We start from the raw sequence: 18,362 nt of genomic DNA, 5'->3' as shown, positions 1-18,362 counted from the left end.
GTGTGGAGGGCCGGAAAAAAGTAAACAACAAAAATCGTCAAAAAATAATTTACAAATTCTCAGATTTCATCTGTTTAAGTGAGAATATTTGCTAAAAGGTGCGTGCCAGGATGAACTTCATTTTGCCTTTTTAATTAACAGTAATGACGGTGACGATGAACGATCAGTTACAGAATTATTCGAGTATTTTAGACCGCACGGTCTCAATTCAAATTAATTTTATTGCCACATCATTCCTATGCTTCTTTCTACCCATCTACACCTACATTTCGACAAAAATTTTTTATGAAAGTGAACGAAAAAGTAAAGTGTTCAGCTACTTTTCACACTCTATGGGAAGACAATTGAACTTCCAGTACCACCAGGGCACAGCCCTGGCGTTGTGGCGACATTCAAAATCTAACAATGCTAATTGCTAATGGGATAGCTCGAGTCCATCACAGGAATGCTAATGGGTATCTTAGGTCCCCTTAGTCAGCATTCAGTGACTCATGTAGAACTCTCTCATATTGGAACACTCTAAGCCAGTCCATCTGCGCCTCTGAAACAAGACTCCTTCAGAAAGCACATCCCAGGGGCTAAAATAAAATTTACATCACGCATGCACCCACCCGTCCTTGGTGTAGTCCATCAAAGACTGGCTACCAATTAAAGTAAATTAGAGAAGAAGAACTAAGCAAATGTCAAGTATCAAGAATGTTCTATTTGGTCAAATTAAAAAATTTTCATTAATCGGTTTTGGATTGATTATTTTTCATAGAGAGATGAATGGTGACATTGCAATGACTGGAGTTGGATTAGTGGCTGTCCATGTCGGTGAGTTCACTTTTCTGGATAATGTATGTCATATGTCTATGGTTGATCAGTTAGGATTGCACGCCTGCTTGTATTTTAGGAGCTGGATACCATTCTGAAGCCAAAGCGAAGGAATACAAAAGGACTTGTCAGGAAGCTTGTTTACAGGTATTGTGCTCAATTGATCATCCAAACATTACCCTCAATTGTAAGTCTAATTGTCATAAGATTTTTCCCTTTTCATTTATGCCAGGCTATAAAATTGTTGAAGAAAAAGGAAAATGTGGTCAGTGCAGTTGTGGCTGCAATTTTGTCTTTAGAGGTAAGGATAGCAAATGTGCCGGCGAAATAACATTTAAGAAAAATTATTATAATTGATTGTCATTTTTATAGGATTCTGAATGTACAAATGCGGGTCTCGGGTCAAATTTGACATTAGACGGTTGTGTAGAATGCGACGCTAGTGTCATGGATGGAAAGACTAGTCATTATGGTGCTACAGGTGCATTATCAGGTTAGAAATGTACCGATCTAGTCAATGACTACAGGGTAGCCACTTAACTGGAAATCAGGGAAAAGTCAGGGAATTTTGTGTTCATGTTCCTTATTTTCTTATCATTCAAAGGAATTAAGAATCCGATTCAAGTGGCAGAAGCTTTACTAAAATATCAAAGCATTCCAAATACACCACTCGGTCGAATACCTCCATGGTAATCAATGTCACTTTTGAAATTGAATGTTTTTGAGAAGATTTAGTGCGCTCTTTTTCTATACTTATGTCCTCTTCATTACAGTATTCTTGTCGGTAAAGGTGCTTTCGATTGGGCTGTTACTCATGGAATAGCTCCATGTCCAGCCAGTAAAATGATAACAGGTACCAGCCAGTGAACTCGTATTTTTCTCAACTGAAATTATTCGGCATAGTGTACCGAGCATATTAAAAATCCGTAGCATTATTTCATTTAGACTCTTCCTTGCGTTCTTACAAAAAACATCGGCGAAAATTAGACGAGTTGACGTCTCATATTTCCACGCATCAGGCCTCGAACTCACCGAGTAAAATCAGAAAGCCAGAGGAGCTGTGTTCTTTGGTAAGTGGTTCAGTAGTAAGTGATTTAGAGTGTATTGTATAATCCTTGTAATTCCTACTTATATCTGTTATCTGTGTGTCGCATGGGCTAGAAATGTTTGGAATGAAAAAATACAGTATCATTGTTCGGCAGTAACAATTATTTAGTAGCTAGAAATTAAAAAATGCTGCATTACTGAATACGGGGCCCGGTTTTATAGACTGGTATTAAAACTTTAACCCGTGCCCTAACTCAATCCATTTTCAACTGAGTTAACTCGGGGGTTAAAGCTAATACCAGTCTATAAAACTGGCCCACGGGTTTATTTGACTCACTGTCTGAAATGATAGCAGTTACCCTGACTTGGTTGAGGTGCGAGAACCCAACTCTGTATGAACTGCCTGACATTTCATCAAAATGTACAAGATATTCAATCCAGGAGTTACTTTAATGTCTAAGCATATCTTCATATAAATTAATCAAAATGCGTTCATCCATATCTCCAACCAAACCAATCAAAATTGTTTTCATTTTTCATTGTAGGATAATTCTCGTACGGAAAGTGTTCTGAATGACACTGTTGGTGCGATATGCGTCGACGAGTTTGGCAATGTTGCCGCAGCAGTTTCCAGTGGGGGCATTATACTAAAACATTCAGGTCGCTTGGGACAAGCTGCCATGTATGGATGTGGTTGCTGGGCGCAAAATGGTACCAAAGATGAACCAAGTGTAGCCGTCAGTACATCAGGTAAGATTATATCAGTTACGTAATTTTCGTTTTTAGCCGACTTAAGCCCTGGGGCCAGTTGCACAGTTGTGACTTAAGTCCATAGGCCCTAATTGGTCTTAAATCTTAAGACTGGTCTTAAGTTGTTAGATTGGCTATAGAACGAATTTGGTCTTAGACTGGTCTTAAGTCTAAGCCATGACTATGCAACTGGCCCCTGGTGATAAAGTAGAGTGGGTAGTTTAAAGGACAATCCAAAAGATTATACATGTATCTACCCTAGATACACCTGCAGCCCAAAAACTAGCCTGATCAGAAACAAGATGACCAACTGATGGGCATTGTTGTTTGCTGGAACCAGCTCTTATACACTTTTTTAGCCAACTTGGGGTAATTCCTCACAATTTCTCTCAAAAAAACATAACTCCATATTTTTGGAGTAGGGATATTACCAAAAATACATGTATTTTTGATATTACTTAATTCATAGCAATTTTCAGCATGTTCTGATCATTTTTTTCTCACAGGATGTGGGGAACACCTCATTAGGAGTTTACTAGCTAAGGAGTGTGCAGATTCTTTGGTCTCTGATTCAAATCCTAGCCAAGCAATAACTGGCGTCCTAACTAAGAATTTTTTAGGTAAGAAACTTCTCCCTGTAACTATCTGAAAAATTAGATTTCCAAGAACGTTTAGTTCTTCTGCTTGTAGAGTAAACATTTTCAATTTACAGGAGCAGAAATTTTGAAAGACATTCCAGAAAAGCTGGGCGGCATTTTAGCTCTGTGTTGTACTAGGGATGGTGAAAATCTTGAAGGTATTACAGTGTATTTATAGGTTCATTTCTTGCCTTTCATCTATTGTAAATGGATGTCAAATCGTTAGGCATTAGTTCAAATTAATATCTCAAAATTTAATGTATATCTGTCTTTTAGGGGAACTTTTGTGGGCACATACAACTGAAACAATGTGCATCGGCTTCATGTCAACATTAAATCAACAAGCAAAGGTGCGTATGTATTAAAGAAAGCAAGCCGCAATGTTTTTGATATAAGATTAAAAGTTTCGCCGATGGGCATTTATTTTTTTTATGGTCAATGTCTTAAAAACTGTATCTAATTTTCAGAGTTGCATTTCGCATTTGTCTGATGGGGCAAAAGCTGGTCAAACTTTGAATCTTGAAGGCACTACATTCCGTTGGAAGATTCATGAAAGCACATCTTGATGATAGTTCATATAATCTGAGTACACCTGTTAATTGTAGCATAGGCCTTGGCCACCCAGATTCAAAATGCAGGGGCCAACATATGTTTTGCCCTCCCTTCCCCCAGTTTAGTCAGAGGCTATATGTTTCATTTTGATGTAACTATTCTAAAAAGCATCATATCACCAACAGTTATGTATATTCATAAACAGTAAGATTAAAATTGAACATGACATATTTCTAAATAAGTGACATTTTAGTTGATTTGCTTATTGCTAGCTATCAAATCCAGGCGCATAGTGTGTGGTTCAGATGATCCCCCACCTGAATGCAAAACAATATTAAAAATTTATTTTTTTCACATAAAGAATACCCGTGTTGATAAGTGTGGTCTTATTGCCAATGCCTTATTTTCAAATACAGTGCAACTGAATAAAATTCAAGCCCAACTGCATACTCATCACACTATGGGCCTAAAATCATAAAAATGTTTATACAAGCTGTTTTACTAAATAATCAGCAAAATGTAAGGGATTAACACAGGCGCATTGGAAGCAATTTTTGATTGCTGCGGCCAAATGCCGGCTTTGGACAGGTTCTAAATATTGCCGCGGCGAATTTATTCAATTTCTTCATAAACGTTGTATTCAAAGAAAAAAAAAACGTCATTCAATAAATTATTGAAGCGTACTTTGATATGTCATTAGAAAATTTTAAGGTTTGCCTCCAATATGTTCAATGCCTATGGTAAGGCCTGGAGAAAAGAAATACAATAAACCTTGCGTGTAAATTGGATCAACGATACATGTCAACAGTCATTATTTTAGTAGTGGTCAGCGCATTAGAAAAGAAAAATAAACCCGAAATGTTTCAGTGTTTTTAAACCATTCATTGTAGATGTTGATTGAATTTTTCGATTTACAGAAATTCATTCTCAAATTGTAGTTTTGGAAATTGGAAATCCAGCTTTTTCTAAGTCGGAAGATTTTTCTTTGTCGCAAAAGATCCGACTTAGACAAAGTTTTAACTTTCATTTGAAATACTGTGATTTCTTCAATATGGTTTCATTCACTGAATAGCAAACATTCTGCCTTTTGAAAAGGTCAGGTGCCACAAATCCATGGCTAAAATCTGGATAATCATAGATACATGTCAAACGCTGTTTATGTAAAAGGTATTTTACATATTAATTTGATCGAATCATGTACGTATTCCATTTGATATGAGATCTAGATAAGCATTAGGTTGTGTGTACTACTACTATGTGTCACCAGTGTCAAGTATGTTGTCATCATTTATATTTGTATCAAACAGTTTGATTGTTGTATGAATTACAATTTAAAGTGACAAATTTATTTCGCCTCTGGCACTATATTTGCCATTACTTCGCGTTTTGAAGTTATACATTAGTGAAGTTGTTAACGTCAACCCGACTTTTCTTGTGTATGTATTGAATTTTCCTGAAATACCCTCGGGGCATGAAGCGCAAAAATCATTTCCGTTACCATAGTGATCATCCCATAAGGTCATGTGACAACGGGGTGGAGCACATAGATATTCCACTATTACGTAGCTAATCTTTCATAAGTCTCGTGTAAATGTATGATTTGAACTTGTTGAGATGGACACATTATTGCTCATGTATTTTGAGGATAGAAATGCAAAAGTTGAAGGGAAATATGATGGTATGTGTATTTTCAAAAATGTTTAAACTTAGTTGATTTCATCCATGTATCACGATATAGTTTAAAACACATTTTAGCGACTATGATGTACGAAAACTTATCCTAAGTTGAAATCCCTACAATGCCTAAAATTTAGTATTGATTATTGTTAACTTAAATAATTTGTACCCAAGGGAGCAGGATGTGTATCACATTGGTGATATAGATGAGATTGAAAATTAGAGTAGGTAACAGTACATTGTAGCAACCACCATTTTATGTTTAATAAAAAACTTTTAATGCAACATATTTAATATTTTCTTAATTTTCATGAATTTTGGGTTTTTTTTTTTTCTTTTTCAATAGTCGCTCATTTTTATGCACAACCAATCCACAACTCAACTGTCTGCTTTTAATCATCTCTATCAATTCATCATTCGAAATTTATTTTACATTGCTCTGGCCTATTACTTGAAGCAGGAACGATTCATTGCTAAAAACTCTTTAAAGGGTTAATTACTAAATAGATTAGGGATTCGAGCCGCCTAAGTTTATCGCAAGTGGATATCAGGATGTGAAGTATTGCATCAAAACTGTAAACAATCTATAAAATAAATCGCTGAAACAGCTGTTTCATACCGCGAAAATTAATGATTTCATTTTTTGGGAAGAGATTTATTGAGGAAATGCATTAAAGCGTAGGTGGTGATATAGGGGATAACCAATAACTCTATTTCAAAGAAGAATAGATGCTGCGTAAACCTCCCCTACTAAAAGAAAGACTTAAAGAACGCTGACTAAAAAAGAGTAAATCAATTAACTTTATTGCATTATTAGCCCCCTGCGTTGTTGCAGTCGCTTACACTTCCAACGCCACTGCAAGCCTGGTAAGAATGTAAGTGTTCTGACTGCAGTTTAGGTGGCCCTGTATTGTATTTTACCTAGTCATTGTTCCCAAGTACCAGGTAGATAAGAAGGTAGGGGATCAAGAAATGAGAGTTGGCTAGTCTCTAGTTAGAAAATCGGTAGGCCTACAGTACATTCATTGGTACTCTCTCTCTCTTATTTAAATATTGGAGATGAGCTAATCTTATCAAAATCTAGAATTGAACTAAACCAAACTGGGTCACCTTATAAATTCTTCAATGCAGGCCTCAGCCTAGTTCGGCCTATAAGGAAGTGGATATTTTGCCGATGCAGCATTATTCCAGTTAATGCTATTTTGCTGACCTTCAGTTAGTAGGCCTATATAATCTAGATAAGTTAGTTACTTAATCATTTGTGGTAAGCTTTTATAATCGCATGGGCATCAGTGAAAGTATCCGATTGTGAAACTAAACCACAGACGGTTGACTGACTAATAATAAGATATACTAATAATACTCGGCATATATAAGGTAATCTTACGAAAATGATGAAGCTATTTATTAGGCCTAGAGGTTAGGGTCAGGGTTTTGATAGGGTCTAGAGGATCCGGTTTAGAGCTAGGAATGGGGTAAGGGTCCGCTTTAGGGTTAGGTTGAGTGCTACATGTAGTTAAAATGTTAGAGGGAATTTAAGGCACCTCAGGGGTCTTGTGGAAAGACGTTGTCAAAATGCTAGCCCAGGTTCAAATAGGCCCTACTGCTCTATTTTCTCTAACTCTCATCTCAACACTTTCCTTGAATGTTCTAAGTCACACACCTCAGTGTGCATACATGATGTTAATTAGCCAATCAGAATGAGTTATCAGCAAAGCGTTTACTGGAATTAAGCCATATCCGTAAAACATCACTTGCCAAATTAAAAATGAAAATCATATTTTCACAAGATAAACGTGAATAACATTCATTTTTTAGATGGAGAAAGTTTGATTGGATTGCCCCCTTTTTGCGAGGATTGCATGATGGTGTATAATACGAAAACAAGATTCGTGCAGGTATTAAACGGCTGATATCAAGTCTTGAAAAAGTCTGCATCTTTAGACCTAACAGAGCTTTCAACAGTTCACACCGGCGTGTGCCCACATCTGAAAATGATAATCCCGCTTTAACTGTTGGTGTACAAATGGAGATGTTCAAAATTTTGCAGCTTTAGGTCATTTTTCAGACTTAGCTACAGTCCTACTATTTTGGCCGGTAGATTATTTAATATTTGTTATTGATCTTCAATAATCAGAAATATATTCATGCATAATTATAGGTATCTAAAAACCAGGTTTTTCAAGTGGAAGTGTGGCAGCAGCCCCAGCTTTTGAAATCGGATGGACCAATCGAAGATACGGATGTAAGACACTGGGACAGTGCCGGATAAAGGAAAGGGGTAGGAGTGTACTTTACAGTAACTAATCGGCGATAGTTTAATTTCATAGGATTTTGACCAAACATTAAAAGAAGTGCTCAATCGCCGCATGCAACAGTATGACGAAGAAAAGAAAAAACGTCGACCAATCGATAACAAAGACCAATACTGCGAAATCAAATCAGGTTCGTACATTTCAAACTTCTATGTACTCTACAGGAGCGGGTCTAGAGGTCAATTTTGAAGGATTCGTTACATCCCAAAAGGTCACTCCTTTAAGCGTACTCCTGCACTGAAATGCACCAATTATCTTTGTTAACAAAATGAAAAAGGGCACCCAGAAAAATTTTGATGGACTTGTACAAGTCTCATAAGTCCCCCTGCATCCGCCCCTGCTCTATACCCATAAAGATACACGCCTGGGCTTGGTTTCATAGATGTGGAAGAAAAGTAATACCTGAGAATATTTTGAAATTTGTGAGTTATAACCATGGTTTCTCATTGTTACTACGGTGGTTATCACCCGGATTGAGGATTTACCCCTAGGGATAACTTTGATACTCAGTCTATGAAACCGAGCCCTGGTATATTAGATTAATTGAAGTGACAGTGTCCTACACAGAGGGTTTCAAAGAGGTGGCTACCTCTTTATTTTTCACGTTGACTCCTCTGAAAATCTGCTGGCCCTCTACGTCAATAGATAGCGATGATCTCTGAATACTTACTGTGATAATGGCTTTGAAGTGCAGTACACTGGACCAAAATAAAGTTTCTGGGAGACCACAAACCTCCTACAAAGAGTTTTGCATCTTGGGGGCTCATTGGCCACAATGGTAGATAAATGAATGAATATAGCCCCTCTAAAATCCCAGCACATGAAGATCAATGAGTGAACATAAAAGCTAAGTTTATTGCAATGGCATTTTTTCATGCATATGGATGATTTCATTCATAGCTACGTACATAGCATTGTAGTCAAGTGAAAACTGTTATTATTTTGTAATGAATTTCAGGTTTGACGTTTGAAGCATTATACAAATTCAAGTTGAAACCGGATTTGCAAGCTTGTTTATTTACCAGAAGTCATACAACTGCTGACAAGAACTCATCTGATGGAAGCGAGCAAGGTATGAGAAATCAAATTTGATATAAACCCAAAAAAACCAAAATATCTGGTCATTTCCACCATCTGTGGACCTTTGTCATATAACTCATTCATCACAATTTTCCTTAATTTGATTTAAGTCCCAGCTGGCTAATGCGTTCACTTTTCATCAGTTTTTGTACGTTCCTCCATCCGAAGATCGAATCCAATTATTTTGGGAAGTTTTGAAGAAGCTTTAACGGATCATTTTGAGATTTGGTTTGTAGATGAATCTACCTTCGTCACAATCAAGATAGCCGATTGGCGGCCATTGATATTCACTAAAATCAGCACATGTGTATACCCTTCGGGCCTGTTATCATCAGATAGATTTGGTTGAGCTAACGCAAGATGGCTGTGCGTGACTTTTTTGTACCAAACATTGTCATTTTTTATGCCAGAATTTGATGACGTGTAGCTTGTTAATGGTTTGCCATTGTTCATTGCAATTCGTTATGGGGATCTTTAACATATCAGACAGGTTTTTTCGATCAAAAAATTTTTATCAAACTATTGGTAGCCTTTATTGTCTCATCAGTCCACATGTGTAGATATCAAAAAAAGTTTTCTTTTAGGAAAATATCCACCAGTTTTAACTTACAGTCTTGATATTTGATAACTGTTAGCACTGTTATAGGTCTTGATTTCCTTTTTTTTTCAATTTTGCCATTTATATTTGTACATATCCATATTTTATACCTACAATCTATTGCAAATTGGTAGCTCATTACACATTCAATGATTATGGTGAGTTTCAAGGTACATTTGTATGTTTTTGCACATGTTCACCAGGGGGCAATGAATAACAGAATGATACAGTAGGCCTATTTCCATATGTATTGGTACCTTTGCATATTTTGTAACCACAATCAATTGCAGAATTGTATAGCTCATTATACATTCTACAATTGGTGTCAGTTTCGTGTTCATTGATTACTGTATTTGTCCACCTGGGGATGTTGACTAGATTAAAATTGACTGGTCATCAGGCATTTTTCCATGGTGTGGTGGCGTGGTGTCCCAGGACCTCTAGTTTCAAAACTTATTGTGCAGGTATGAAATTGAATGCTTGTTCGATATTTCGAGAGAAGTTGGTTGTCGTTGTCCTGAAACGCATGAACATGAGGTCTACAGCTGCAATGGTAAGCAATCAGGAAGTTTCATATTTGAAAGTCACCGATAATTACGTATATTTCTGCACAAAAATGATTTCAGTATTTCAAATCTTTAGGTTAGGTAATGAAGGTTTCGATATGTATTGAATGATTAGATCAATTGTTTTATAGACTGAACCAACAACTAGTGCTTACTTCGAAGACATGGAAAAAGTCGAAATGAAAGAAACATGTGTTCCAAATAACACGATTTGTCAAAAAAGGAAATTGCAGAATATGTGAGTGCTATTTAAGTACTGATAAATGAGATTACTGGGTAGTATAAATATATACATATTCTTGGTAGTGTAGATGAATTACAAATGATGAAAACCAACAGTTAGATTTTAGATCAAAATGATATGCCATATGTCAACTGTTTCCTAATATTCATCATCAGCGAAAATCTAATGATATTGATTTTTGCCGTGAGCAAAGACTCGAGTATCGAAATATCTGTGTTAAAACATTATATTGCATGTTGCATGTTTTTGGCTTTTACAAATATTGATTTTTATCTGCAGTGTAGATACTGATGAAATATGACAGAATAACTTTGCGGCATATATATGTACACATTTTTGGGGGGTGTTTGAATGGATTTGACTATTCCAATATTCTTGTCTCAGTTCTATATTGGAAAGTAGTTTGTTTTCAATTGTAGAATAATGTGATTAACGCAAGGCTTCAGTTCATAAGAATGCCTGTTTCGTTTGATTTTCAAAATTCTATATCGTTTTTAGCTCTGGGACTGATTATAACTTGTGTATCATCAAAACTGTTAGAACTTATTCATATTCTTTTAATTCCTAATATTTCCAGTATTGATCGCAGTGGGCCGAAGTTGTCGAAACGAGCTGCAAAGTCAAAAAAGGGAGGGAAAATGTCTGATAGCAATGACAAAGCTACCTCCAGCGCTTGTTCATCTGACTTGTCTTCAGCTGCGACTACCTCTTCAGTGTTGGGGGGTTCATTGAAAATGAAAAATCGCAACGGAGTCGCAAATATTTTTGAATCCTTATCAAAGAATATCACGTCCTCTGTTGACGATTTGAAAGGCGACCGTACAGATTGCAATCAACTCAAACCACTTAAAAATACCAAAAGAAAAGTCGACAAAGATTGCGCACCGGTAACTAAACCTAAAAAGATGAAACCGCTAACGGAAGAAACGAACAATAATGTAATGACGCACAACAATCAGTCACCAGCGAATGAAGCTGACGATATTTTGGCCATAGACGAGCTTCCGGACATTCTGTCCACAAAATCTCAGCGGTCAAAAGTGAACTCTATTAAATCCGAGCCAAAAAGAACTATTCCGTCGTCGAATTTTTCATGCCAAAAGAATACCTCATCGAAGAAGTCTGTGGCCAGCACTGCAGAAATGCAGCATAATAACGAAGTATCTGACATGAGCCGGAGATCTATCGAGAGGTCTTGTGAAACGATGTTAGAAGAAGATGATCTTCCTTTTATTGCTCCACCAAAGCCGAGGAGGAAATCGGTCGTTAAAGAAATCCGAAGTAAGTTTTTCAATGATTCTTTGATTACAACCTTCCCATTTGTAAACCATTTAGTTTTGATACAGAGCAGGATTGTTGTTAGTGAACCGAATATTTAAAAATCTCTAAGGGCTGAATTAGCCTTAGATTTTGGCGTAAAATTGTGGAATTTTAACAGAAAGCTTTGATTTTTGTATAGAGTCATTATCCCGCAGTAATGCAGAATGCGTTCGAGAGGAAGATCTATGTACGATAATTGAAGATCTTTCATCTCCTGAAGTAATCACCATTGAACCAGATCGAGTAGATGAAATGATGATGCATATACGAGCAGTCAAGTTAGTAGTCATTGTCATTGCTATTATTCAATAAATGTTTGAAAGATGGACTTTGGATCTTTTCTGAGAAGGGTGTTTAAGATCTGCAAATTACGTACAATGATTTAGGATAATCTGGTTTTAACTTGCAGAGAGGTTTCACAGTTGGAAGCTCAGCAAATATCTTATCTGGTTACAAAGAATGAGCAATATTTGAGGAGCATTTTCCAGGGAAAGGTATTCTTTTTTTTCCTCATCAAATACAAGCTAGTCAACTTAGTTTTCAGTGATATTTGCATTGAGTCAATCTACCGGTAATTCTGATTGCGAATACTTATAGATTAAATGCCGACGTCATGAAGACTACAAGAACGGTGGAAAGGACAGGCGTAAGTAAAAATGAGGCCTTGTGATCAACAATTTTCTATTTCGATAACTCAAATATCCATGTACCGGTATTTCACTTGCCTATTTCATTTCAGGTAATTTGACTTATCAAGTGCCAGTCACTTTATACAGTGAGGATCAAGGTGATTGCATAATGGAACAACTATTACATATGTTTTGCCAGACACACATGAAGGTTAGCATGACAACAATATCGTATAACCTGTGAAAGATTACCAGTACATTTGTAGTTCCACTGTGACCAAATTGTTTCGTTACATTTTCAGTACATGGATTATGTGTTTCGGGTGTTATTTCCTGAAATCCTAGTCAAAATTTATATGGAAGTTCATCAAACGTCCCATGAATTAGCGGAAGAGCGCATGGCTGATGCTCTTGTGGCCGCCAGCCAATGCAGTGATGATGACACTTAAAGCATTTAGTCCGAAACAAGAGTTCAAATAACGTGCAATAACCATAGTTCCCCCCCCCCCCATAAACCTTCATGGTCACAAATTGTCCCAGATTGAAGTTATTTATGCATACTGTAATAAGCCTTATTGACTGGATTACGCAGTAGTATTAATGAATTAGTTGTACAATGTATTTTTAAATATTGAGTTGCTATTATTAGCCCACTTGGGACTTTAGTCCCAGCGGGCTATTGCGTTTACTTTTCATCCGTGGTCCGTCCGTTCGTCCGTCCGTAGACGGAATCCAGTGTTTTTGGGAAGTTTTGAAGACGCTTCAATGTAATGTCTTGATATTTGGGTTACACATGTATCTACCCTAGACACATCTTCAGCCCAAAAACTGGCTCTGTCAGTATCCGACTGGCAGCCATTGTTGTTTGTCAAAATCAGCACTTTTTACACATTTTTGAACTTTTTGAGGGAAATTTTGAAGACGCTTTGATCAATTACTTTGATCTTTCGTATATATTTGAATCCCCCAAGGGCCCATCAGCGTAAGAAAAATTGGGTCGATCGGACTCAAGATGGCCGTCCTATGACCTTTTTAGTGCCCAAAAGTGTCAATTTTGATCCGAATTCTGAGTCCTGTAGCTTCCTACTGGTTTGCTATTTCTCATTGCAATTTGGAAAGGGATGTTTGATACCTGACACTGACAGGTATTTTTGATCAGCCAATTATGACGCAATTGGCGGCCATCTTGGTGTCATCAGTACTCATTCGTAGGTGGGAAAAAGTTTTTCCACATATCGATACCTAAGCATATTTTGTTGCAAGAATCAATTGAAAAGTTGTAGCTCATAACGTGTTGTATGATTTTGGCGAGTTTCAAGGTCATTGGTTTTTGTATCTGGCCACCAGGGGGCGTTGAATAATACAATAACTTATTATTTCTATATTATATTTATACCTATGCATATTTTGTTACCACAATCACTTAGTATATCCTTATTATATTGGTACCTAGGCATAATTTGTTACCATGATCAATTGCAAAGTTGTAGTTCATGACATGTTCTATGATTGTCTTGAGTTTCAAGGTCATTTGGTTTAGCATATGGTTACCAGGGGGTGTTGAAAAGTAGAATAAGTTAGTATTTCCATATTGAATTGGTAACGAGGCATATTTTGTTATCACAATCAATTTTAAATCGTAGCTGCTGACATGTTCTATGATTGTGGTGAGTTTCAAGGTCATTGGTTTTTGGGGCATTGAATATTGAAATTGTTCGACTGTTGAGCATTTGAATCCACTTCCCAAGTGGGCATGGTGTACCTGGAATCCTAGTATTAATTCACATGGTGTTTTCTCATACACATGCAATTGAAAACTAGTTTTGTAAAAAGCTGTGCTAAGATGTCTATGTTATAGATTTATGATGAGTATGGTTTCAATACCATCATGATCAATATGTGTTATTATTATGTGTGTATCTGAAAATTTATGTATTTGTATGCCGGTTATTGGTTTCAATAGGTTAGCAAATTTTACTGTGTAAATTTCGATGATCTAAGATATAGTTTGCGCTTTGCCGGTATTTCAAGTTTAGTTTCTAAAAGCTGTCTTGTTTGTATTGTTGATATTGCTAAAACTTCAGAGTTTAGTATACGAGTTGAAAATTTTACGTTATAGTTTATGTGCTTGCGTGTTTAATGACTGGGGTGTGCCAAAGAATGTTTATCAGGAACACATTAGTACAAATCAAGCTATGTACTGCGATTCATCAGTTATTACAATGAATATTGTTTGATCTGGAAAGCATCTACCTTTTCCCATTTATTTAAGTCCTTTCCCCCATACATGTAGGTAGAGATGTGTATAAAACTTCTTTGGCAGCTATGGGCGACATCCGTCTGTTGTATGTTATAACAAGTCTGCCAATACATACAGACAGTAAGTTGTATGCAGAAGCTGGAGATAAATCTTAATCTTATACTAAACAGAGTTGACTTTTTAATGGATTGGGTTTACACGGGCAGGATTCCAGAGATAAATAATGTGTTTTAGTTTTATGTTTCAGTCCTTGAAAGTTGTTCATGGTATATTCTTAACACCGAGTTCGAAGATTGACAGTAAAAAGAATGTTTGAGTAGTCATGAAGCCATGTTTTGGTTTGATCAATGTGTGTCTATTAGGGTTACAGTCGTTTTCGATCTCCAAAAAATGGATGGACATGATCTAAAATTTGCTCATTCTTTGGAAATTGATATCAAATTGCTCAACATTCCTTTGAATAAGGTTGGTTGTTTGTCCAAATGGTTAATTTTTACCACTCCCAACCTTGTTGGTGCGTATAAGCATAGTGTATTATCTGTATAATCATGCATCGTTTGTTATACATAAACATATTTGATATGTACATCTATACACTTAATCATTTAATTTATTTGTCAGCGCAGATTTTTGGAAGAAAAATCCTCTAATAAAATGGAAATTCACATTTTTCTCCAATCATGTTGTCATCTCTTTCCATGTTTATGGTCGCTTTTTGGCACAAATAGTTCCCCTACAAGGAAGGGGTCTACTAAAATTTGCACTTCATTCCCCATGGATAACTTGAAAGTACAAATGTTTTATTCCTTTGCCGAAATAGCCAAGGTATTTTTGGAAGCATGTATTGATGGAGGAAATTCAAAGCTACATCTGGGAGTTCATTCGACTTTGACAAAAACAATGCAGTGAAAAAATCCTTAAGTCATTTCACTCTTAGTGCGAGAATAGTACGGCGGAACCTTGTTTATACGAGTCTTTTGGGAAACAATGAAATTGTTGTATTCAACAGGTTTCAGATAATCCTGATAGATATACAGATATCGTAGCTGCAACATGCTGTAAATCATCGTAATAAGCGGGTTTCATCTTTAGAATCGTATCAACGAGGTTTAACTATATCGATGCACGCTGAAATCAAACAAACTTTCTTCCAACATGTCAAGAGGCCCTATCAGATCTAAGGCGAACGCAGCGAGGAACCCGACAATACCTCTTCTGAAGATTCTCTTGGCAGAAACATTACTCTAAAATAAAGGTATGCCTTCTGAAGTTAGCCAAAACCATTCAATCTATTCCTTATTGCAAGTTTTTAAATGACAAACAAAATGAAATACAGAAAAACTATTTATTTCGCCTTCAATAGAAAATATATCTTAAATGTTATTTCTTAGATTTCGATTTAGTTTTGGGCTTTGATTTCTTTTGTGATTTTTCTGGTATCTCTGTTCTTTCTTCAATTTTTCGTTTATCCCCTACTTTTCTTGTGTCTCGAGATTTGCCACTTGAATTTGCAGGTTTCTTGGTCAATTTTTCTGGTTTATCACATTTTTCCTCAATCATCTGTGTGTCTGTTTCTTTTTTCCCACCACTGCACTGACTAGTAGTTGAATTTGAATCTTCTAAACGAAGAAACATGAAATAGGACATTAAGGTTTTTTTAGCTTAACTAATTCCGATCCGAGTTGTTTCAGTGCAAGGATTAATACAGGTTGATAGACACATGGGGGTAAATTTATGCCCAGGGGTGCGCACCTCCCTGAATCAGACCCTAGATCTGCCCCTGAAGAACTAATGGTACGGTATCCGCTCATTCGTTTGCAGAAAATAATTAGGTATATCTAAAACATATTAACATATCTAAATGCCTTATTTGTTCTGAGGAATTAGTTGCCTCTAATACCAGGCATCGTATAAGAATTCCTATCATTTTCGAAAATTACCTTGAGAATTTTCTAGCGTATCAGGTTTAGCAGCTTTGTGCGCAGCCTTCCACAGAGCACTCTTCACAAAACGTTTTGCAGCTGGAGCGTCAACTTTCGGCGCCTTCTCTTTATCTTGTATTTCCTTCGTTCGCATCATATAGCTACGTATTCGATCCTAGAAAAGAGCAAAAAATGTTTCATGTTAGTCTGAAAATTTCAATAGTTATACTAGGGCCTATTAGCATGTTCCGTCGTGTCAAAACTCACAAGTTCTTGCTTGATTCCATGTTCTTTCGGATTTTCACCCCTTGTATTCAAATAAACTACAAATGAAAACGTAACAGAAAAATATACCCATTTTATCAAGCAAGAGTGAAGTTGCCAAAATGGTGGATCATAACCTAAATGTTATTTGGTTGTATTCCAAAAACACACTTACCCCAAAAGAGAGAATTTAACGCATAGGCAGCTATCAGATCCACTTTAGCAGCATCCAAAGGTGTTACCTACAGTGAAAGGTAAGAATTAATTAGTTTAATGAAATGGCAGATCAATCGATAATTTGGATACAATTCCATATTCCAATCTAAAGTTTGCCACTGCAAGATCAAATTACTAATTGGTACTGACAGCTGAAGTGGCAGAATTTTCGTAATCGGATGGGCTTATAACCAATACGTGGTTTGTGAAAATATTTGACCATGAAACTAAACCACAGACAGGTTACTGACTAATAGGTAAAGCCTAACCCACAATTATTTCATTAAAACAAAACACATATTTTTCAACAAAACATTTCGAGTAAAAGCTTTAGGCCTACCCCCCAAACGGTAAGATTCAAGAATAGGGGACTAGTGGTTAGGATTAGGGTTAGGATTAGGGTTAGGGTTAGGTTTAGTTCCCTAATCATCATTAATTACTATATACATTACTATCATTATATATCATCATTATCGATTACTAATATTATTACTTAATTGATTACTATCACTACATATATATTGCTGAAGTCCCCTATTCTTGAATCGCACCCCCCAAACTATCAGAAACACTCAGTTTACATCCATTACATTTTCTTATGTCATGCGCTGAAAATGTTCCCTAAGATTATCTTGCACCCCAACCCCCATGATTTATTTATTGAAACTAGCCCGAGTCTGCTAAATTAGAGCAGACCAATATTGTCATTTATATCAACGGCTGAAATGACAGATACTATAGGTCTACTTTATCTGTAATATTGCGAAGAGGGCCCCGTTACTACAAAGTAATTCAGATAGGACACAGTTTAGTACGAGTACAGCAATTGGGATTCGAACCCAAACACGGGCGAGGGTATCCCGGGATGACGTAGCTCACGGCAACTTCGGCGTGAAAACCATATTTTCTCGTCAACGCTGCTTTAAAATTAGTTAAATACCTTCGCGTGTAAGTCTGTCAGTGGGGTATTTAGTAGCGGCTGAAGATTAGTATCTAATTGAGACAGGGTGTCGTCGAATTGAGCCAGTTTATCTTTCAGTTCTGCGGGGAAGTCCATTTTCATAGAGCTGCGCCTGTGGTGTGAAATTGACGGACCATAACGTTTGTGCAGAAGCGAAAAAGCGAAACGACGCAAATACGACTTCTATTCACAAACACTAGATGATACATCCTGATATCAAAATGGATGTGAATTAACTAAAATATCAAATCTGATTCCTTGAAGGTTCGATATCAACGCAAAACTTCCAGAAAACAGTCCAGGATCGTTTCGTTCGCTAAGTTTGCGTGGTGAATTACGCTTGATAAAACGTTCGCTACATTAACTGTCATCCTCGAGATGACAGCTCGAGAGTATTCTGCACAAGAATTATCTGAAATTTCTACGTTAGAGCCCAGCCAGATTTTAATAAGTAAGCTTGATAACCATCACACACCATCATGATAACTACTGCACCTAAATGTAACC

The 18,362-nt window shown here is 36.6% G+C and overlaps 3 protein-coding genes and 1 long non-coding RNA gene across 4 annotated transcripts; 3 read left to right on the top strand and 1 right to left on the bottom strand.

Moving 5' to 3' along the window:
• The first annotated feature begins 2 nt into the window (after positions 1–2).
• On the top strand, positions 3–5,758 carry LOC141905992 (threonine aspartase 1-like). The gene is made up of 13 exons (XM_074795131.1): positions 3–98; positions 761–816; positions 896–963; positions 1,049–1,117; positions 1,189–1,309; positions 1,421–1,505; positions 1,590–1,669; positions 1,762–1,886; positions 2,409–2,613; positions 3,120–3,233; positions 3,326–3,409; positions 3,528–3,601; positions 3,719–5,758. Exons 2-13 carry the CDS (start codon positions 765–767, stop codon positions 3,815–3,817), a joined length of 1,176 nt encoding a protein of 391 aa, XP_074651232.1. The 5' UTR covers positions 3–98; positions 761–764; the 3' UTR covers positions 3,818–5,758.
• Positions 5,759–6,084: 326 nt separating this feature from the next.
• On the top strand, positions 6,085–7,688 carry LOC141912169 (uncharacterized). The gene is made up of 3 exons (XR_012620131.1): positions 6,085–6,158; positions 7,299–7,378; positions 7,642–7,688. It is a non-coding gene; the product is annotated as an uncharacterized LOC141912169 (long non-coding RNA).
• Positions 7,689–7,849: 161 nt separating this feature from the next.
• LOC141911569 (uncharacterized) lies at positions 7,850–14,891 on the top strand. The gene is made up of 10 exons (XM_074802592.1): positions 7,850–7,925; positions 8,754–8,867; positions 9,938–10,026; positions 10,171–10,277; positions 10,861–11,564; positions 11,743–11,881; positions 12,013–12,097; positions 12,201–12,249; positions 12,343–12,443; positions 12,535–14,891. The coding sequence occupies exons 1-10, from the start codon at positions 7,850–7,852 to the stop codon at positions 12,679–12,681; spliced, it is 1,611 nt and encodes a 536-aa protein (XP_074658693.1). The 3' UTR covers positions 12,682–14,891.
• Positions 14,892–15,823: 932 nt separating this feature from the next.
• On the bottom strand, positions 15,824–17,980 carry LOC141912875 (nuclear nucleic acid-binding protein C1D-like). Its single transcript, XM_074804299.1, has 5 exons — positions 17,835–17,980; positions 16,854–16,920; positions 16,682–16,737; positions 16,433–16,589; positions 15,824–16,111 (listed from the first exon to the last, which is right to left on the bottom strand). Exons 1-5 carry the CDS (start codon positions 17,955–17,957, stop codon positions 15,873–15,875), a joined length of 642 nt encoding a protein of 213 aa, XP_074660400.1. The 5' UTR covers positions 17,958–17,980; the 3' UTR covers positions 15,824–15,872.
• Between the last annotated feature and the right edge of the window lie 382 nt (positions 17,981–18,362).

Source organism: Tubulanus polymorphus, chromosome 1 (genome assembly GCF_964204645.1).
Source record: "Tubulanus polymorphus chromosome 1, tnTubPoly1.2, whole genome shotgun sequence".
In the NCBI taxonomy this organism is placed as follows: Eukaryota; Metazoa; Nemertea; class Palaeonemertea; order Tubulaniformes; family Tubulanidae; genus Tubulanus; species Tubulanus polymorphus.
Note: the sequence above shows the minus strand (reverse complement) of the source record. Positions and strands in the feature narration are given on the sequence as shown.